Source organism: Saccostrea cucullata, unplaced genomic scaffold, assembly GCF_032062105.1.
Source record: "Saccostrea cucullata isolate Sc308-1 unplaced genomic scaffold, CSIRO_AGI_Scuc_v1 ctg580, whole genome shotgun sequence".
Classification (NCBI taxonomy): domain Eukaryota; kingdom Metazoa; phylum Mollusca; class Bivalvia; order Ostreida; family Ostreidae; genus Saccostrea; species Saccostrea cuccullata.
Genome location: NW_026928121.1, coordinates 113,744 through 120,000, shown reverse-complemented (window position 1 = coordinate 120,000; position 6,257 = coordinate 113,744). Strand labels below are relative to the sequence as shown.

Below are 6,257 nucleotides of genomic sequence, written 5' to 3'. Positions count from 1 at the left end.
TATTTCTGGTCCCTGTCACGACCACCCTGAACGTCCTCTAACTTTTTACTATATTTTGGAAAAAATAATTTTAACTAGAACTGTCCAAACGGGACAAAATACCCCCCGCTAGGTTTTTTCAGAAGCAAGTTTTTCCATAATAAAGATATGTATCACACATGAATTATGAAATTTTTCTTCCAGTGACCTTGAAACTCCCCAAATGACCTTGGGTCAAGGTCATGACACACCTTTGGGTCATGGGCAATCTTTGCGTGAAATGAGAACCTACCAAGATTATCCATAAGAAAGATGTGGACCGGACACGAATTATGAACTTTTTCTTCCAGTGACCTTGAACTTCCCCGAATGACCTTGGGTCAAGGTCACGACACACCCTTGGGTTATGGGTAATCTTTGTGTGAAATGAGAACCTAACAAGTTTATCCATAAGAAAGATATGGACCGGACACGAATTATGAACTTTTTCTTCCAGTGACCTTGAACTTCCCCGAATGACCTTGGGTCAAAGTCATGACACACCCTTGGGTCATGGGCAATCTTTGTGTGAAATGAGAACCTACCAAGTTTATCTATAAGAAAGATATGGTCCGGACACGAATTATGAACTTTTTCTTCCAGTGACCTTGACCTTCCCCAAATGACCTTGGGTCAAAGTCATGACACACCCTTAGGTCATGGGCAATCTTTGTGCGGAGTAGTAGATTCTAACGTCCCTCCATAAGAAAGATATGGACCGGACACGAATTATGAACTTTTTCTTCCGGTGACCTTGACCTTCCCCAAATGACCTTGGGTCAAGGTCATGACACACCCTTAGGTCATGGGCAATCTTTGTGTGGAGTAGTAGATTCTAACGTCCCTCCATAAGAAAGATATGGACCGGACACGTTTGCACAGACAGACGGACAGCTAGACAGACAGACGGACAAGGTGATTCCTATATACCCCCCCAAACTTCGTTTGCGGGTGGTATAAAAATTTATTTTTGTTTTGAGAATCTATGTCTTATATTCAAGATACCATAAAGTAAAAATTCTACACCGAGAAAAAAAATTATATTGCATTAAGAAATATGCTATTAATTTTTAAATTAACATTTTTTTTAATCATGTATAGTTTTATTTTTATACTTTAAAACTTTTAAAATAAGTTTACAATTCTAACCTCAACTCGGTAAACACACTTTCTTTTTCTGCATGTAACTGTAAGTAACTAAAATGTAAATAAAGTAATTCTCATTAGAAAATATTTGAAGCTGCATACAGTGTATGACAGTGGCAAATTTTTCAGTATTTTCTTGTAGATCTGTTTTTTGAATAAGATAGAACAGAGTTACCTCTCTTGACATACAAAAGAAGATAATTTTTACAATAACACAGTTACCTTTCCTGTTTCTTCTTTAGTTTGTCTGCACTTTTCTCCACCTCTTCCTGTAGATTTTGGATTTTTTCTTTTGATGATTTCTAAATATTTAAATAAAACCATAAAGTCTAAAATAAGGAAATTCTTTCCACCATTTTCAAGACACCATGAAATGATGTACATAATTTGTTTGAGGAACCTCAGACCTTTATCATAAATGTTTTCAATTGGTACACTATTAGTCTATAGTAAGCTTTACCTCTATGGCTGATAACTGTTCCTGAAGAAGTTTATTTTCTTCTTTTTCTGTCGCCAGACTCAGACTTAGTTCTAGAAACAGTCGTTTTTTACAAATCAAAAAGAAACTATATATATACTTAAATTTAAGTTAATTTTTAAAAAAATCCAAATATATTAAGTTAGAATAAATCTTATGAAAATATATTTGAAAATTAGAAAGTTTATATTCCACTTATTACTTTGCTTCAATCTCCAAAGATTCACAGAAGATTCATTTAAATTCTGAATGAGTTGAACCTGACCAAAATTACAGAAATTTCTATTCAAATCAATTCATGTTCTGAAAAATTCTTTGAAACTGTAAATCAGTTTTTATTTGGGACACTTTTCATTTTTGTGTAAGTAAGCAAGACATTGTGCTCTAGCTTGAAAATGTTTATACTCGAGTATACATGTACATGTATTAGTATCCCTAAGGGTGATATGTATTAGAGATCTATGTTACCAAAGGGTATTACCGTTAATATCAGGCACGTCTTCTGTTGTCTCAGTTCCCTCATCACTGCCTTTTAAGTTTTCCGAATCCACTAAATATTGTAAAATTATCATTATTACATGTATATTCCAATTAACTTGCTAAATGCAAGGAATTTTATATTTCTTACAGTAATTCTAGTAAGAAGGAGGATAATGTACACAACGATAATTATTCTTTCCATGAAACTGTTATCTAAGGAAAAAGTTAGAAACAAGATGTCATTGAGACAATGCGCACAAGAAATCCTCGGCTCTGATGGGAATTTGGTATGGACAGGTGTAGGGATAAACAGGAAGTTATCATCTAATTCGTACAAAAATTAACGCAACCATTTGGCATTCCTAAACAAATGAATGCACTAAAATTTCAAGTATCTACCTTTGAAAAATTGCTGACAAAAAAGTGATGAAAAATTTTTACAGACAACTACACAGACACATAGACAACCAGACACAAGAGGGTAAAACAGAATACTGTTAACAGAATTTTATTAGCGAGGACTTTATTTCGCAATTTACCACTGGTAAACTAGTTCACAACGATTAATTTTCATGATCAAGGCTTTTGTCAATAGACACAGAGACTTTAAGGACCTGTTCGCGGCCAGAAATATTCACGATGATGAGGCTCTCCCCAGCTTCGCAAAAACTTCTCGCATGCAAATTAATGTTGGTTTACAGTACCCCCTCTCAATCAGAGTGGGAGTATAATAAATACCCATCTGTTAATCACCATCTGATGGCAGACCTACCTGTATATTTTTTCTGCAGAGCGGAATTTTCAGACCTACCTGTACATTTTTTCTGCAGAGCGGAATTTTCGGCCTGTAACCTTCTGACCTGGCTCTCCAGTTCAGCGAGGTCATTCTGATTCCCAGAATCCTTTAGGGGTCGGTTCTCTTTCAAAGCTGTTATTTCTTTCTCATAAGTCTCATTGGCATCTACAACCTGTACTCAATGAAATATGAAAAAAATGTCTTCAATAAAATTAAAGGAAAAAGAATAAAACACAGAGCATGATATCAACTTCAAATGCTTTTTATTACATTTTTTTTTTTTTAGGACTTTTTTTAACGTTTTATATCTCATTTATTTACATAAAATTAAATAGTTAAGGAAAGAACATCTGGGATTTCACTAGTGAATCATGGATATCAAGTACTTTATAAACACTAAGCAGTATCCTGTATATTCTGTGAAGTGGTTAGATTTATCACAACTCTACATTTTTATGGTTTTGTGTTCATATGAGGATCAGTCACTCTGTCTCCAATCTATGTATTTTGTATAATATAAAGGGTGTTAAGGAAAGTTCATTTTCAAAGGAAAAAAATATCAGAAGATATTTAAAATTTGTGATATTTCATGTTCACTGAGTCCATTCTTGCAACTTATAAGGTTTCAACAGTGTTTTGGATACAAATGTCTATAAGTTTATTATTTACAATTGTGAGAATTTGGAATATTTATTTTACAAAATTTCCAAAATATTACATAATAGGATTTTGGGGGCTTTAATTTAAGTACAGAAGAATTTTTATAATGCCCTTTAAATCACTGTTTATCAATTTTTTTTTAATCAAAATAAACAATCTATAGGAAGTTCCTAAACATCTTCACTAGCCAAGGGCTTTCGGTCCACTCCGCTCCCCAGTGGACCGAAAACCCTTGGCTAGCGAAGATGGTTCCTAAATGTCTGTCCTATCTTATGAGTGGTCCCTTATTGTAAAAATTTCCTAAATGTTGGTGTTATCTGTACACACAGGAGGAAACAAGACCTTTCAATTAAAACTGAAAGACGTCTTTCAGTGACATTTCAGTGTTATTCAGTAACTGAATGGCAGGTTAATTTCAGTGACCTTTCTGTTACACTCACCGTGGAGAGTTCCTGCATGACAGTCTGGTTCACTTACCCTGGAGAGTTCCTGCATGACAGTCTGGTTCACTTACCCTGGAGAGTTCCTGCATGAAGTCTGGTTCACTTACCCTGGAGAGTTCCTGCATGAGTCTGGTTCACTTACCCTGGAGAGTTCCTGCATGAGAGTCTGGTTCTGGAGTCGGAACTCTTCTTCTTGGCTGTGGAGTTTCCTCTGGAGTTGGTCATTCTCTTGTATCAATAACTCAACCTCCTTATTTAAAAAAGTGAAAAAATAAATATTAATCAATCTGCTCTTCTCAACAACAAATTTCCTTAATAGTTCAATAGTTCTTTATATATAGGGTAAGCAAATTTAATTTGCTTCTGTTAGCATTAAACATGACATTTCATGCAGTTTGAAGCTTTTTTTTTTATAAACAAAGCAACAATAGAAAGTTACCTTACACAGAAAAAAAAGAAATGACAGAAAATAATAATAACTAGATGATTTTGCGAGCAACGAGTTGAGATGAGATAAGATTTTGATTGCGATTTTCATTCTAAAATAATGATTTACCACAATCTGTAAAAAGACATTGAACATGAAAGACTTTAAAAAATTGGAATTTTGCCCCACACGGCCCCTTATTTTGGGAATCAACCCCTTTTTTCATATCATCTTAAAGATCTGAAAATTTTGAACATTTTTTGTTAATAAACTATTCAGAAGTTCTTTTTCGTTTTTGAGCTATTAGCAAAAGAAATATTAAGGGGCCAACCCTTTAACTCCTTAATGGGGATGTTTATCGAAAAATGAAAGGTTGCATATTGTTTAGAACATTATTTTGAACAACTTCTGTTCAATATTGCTTATCAAAATATTTCTCCCTTTCGAGATATAAAGCATCAAAGATTTAGCATTCTGGCCCCTTGTGGCCCCTAATTATATACCATGCAACATGAAAGTCATAACATATAGTTGTAGACGGTTGAGATAAACATCTTTGCTTCAGTAATGTATTACAAAATATTAACTGTTAAAGAGTTATCCAATAAAGACTTTGGGCCCCTCTTGGCCCCTAATTCGAGTACCCAGCCCCTTTTTCGGAGTTTCATCTTAAAGATCTTACGATTTTGAACAGTTTTTGTTCAACAACTGTTCAGAAATTCTTATTCGTTTTTGAGCTAAAAGCAAAAGATATAATTATCTCATCTCATCTGAAAGATCTTACGATTTTGAACATTTTTCGTTCAGTAACTATTCAGAAATTCTTTTTCGTTTTTGAGCTATTAGCAAAAGAAATATTTAGGGGCCAACCCTTTAACTCCTTAATGGGGACGTTTATCAAAAAATGAAAGGTTGCATATTGTTCAGAACATTATTTTGAACATCTTTTGTTCATTATTGCTTATCAAAATATATCTCCCTTTCGAGATATAAAGCATCAAAGATTTAGCATTCTGGCCCCTTGTGGCCCCTAATTATGTATCATACGACATAAATATCATGTTATATAGTTGTAGATTGTTAAGCTAAACATTTTTTGTTCAGTAAAATATACCAAAATATTGTTTTCTAAAAAGTTATCGATTAAAGACTTCTGGCCCCTTTTTTCCCTTAATGTGATGAGTCAGCGCTTTTTTCTTGCTATTATATGAAAGATCTCGTTGTTATGCACGAATGATGTTCAGTATGTTTTAACAAAATATTAATACTTTAAAAGATATGAAGCAAAACATCTCAAAAAATCAGTCATGATTCGTGTCCTAAATTTTGACCCCTACCGAGCTTCCATACTAGGCACTTCCGGAAAATATCCTGACCCAGGTGCAATATGGCAACATGTCTTCTACCATCCCTGACAATTTCAGCTTTCTAGCTTGAACCGTTTTTGAGTTCCATCACAGACATGAAGAGTCACCTAAATTTTGATCAAAGGGCGATAACTTCCGACCGGAAGTGATTTTTCCAAAAAATCGATTTGCGCGGAATTAACTTCAAATGTCACACGTCAACACTGAAAATTTGAAGCAAATCGAACGAGCCATCTCCGAGAAATCTTCTGCACAAATTTTGTAAGAAGAAAAAAGAATAAAAATAATAATAACTAGAAAGTCTGCTATTGCAAGCAATAGCATATGTCGCCCCGTACTGGACAAGACTTTCATTTTTATCATCACTTAAACAATGGTCCATTAGCTAAGCTTGGACAACCACCGAGTCGTATCAGTCCTTTCTGTTGGAAACGGAAGACCT

General features: G+C 34.3%; 1 protein-coding gene across 1 annotated transcript in view; it reads right to left on the bottom strand.

Moving 5' to 3' along the window:
• LOC134276485 (GRIP1-associated protein 1-like) overlaps window positions 1-5,244 on the bottom strand; it is a 37,322-nt gene extending 32,078 nt beyond the window's left edge. Inside the window, exons 1-8 of the mRNA XM_062758735.1 lie at window positions 5,233-5,244; window positions 4,164-4,271; window positions 2,934-3,090; window positions 2,124-2,192; window positions 1,625-1,695; window positions 1,387-1,466; window positions 1,168-1,215; window positions 1-48 (exon numbers count right to left, since the gene is read on the bottom strand). The exon at window positions 1-48 is cut by the window's left edge and continues 52 nt beyond it. Of these exons, the coding sequence (XP_062614719.1) occupies window positions 1-48; window positions 1,168-1,215; window positions 1,387-1,466; window positions 1,625-1,695; window positions 2,124-2,192; window positions 2,934-3,090; window positions 4,164-4,271; window positions 5,233-5,244 (593 nt within the window). The remainder of the gene's footprint in view (window positions 49-1,167; window positions 1,216-1,386; window positions 1,467-1,624; window positions 1,696-2,123; window positions 2,193-2,933; window positions 3,091-4,163; window positions 4,272-5,232) is intronic.
• Between the last annotated feature and the right edge of the window lie 1,013 nt (window positions 5,245-6,257).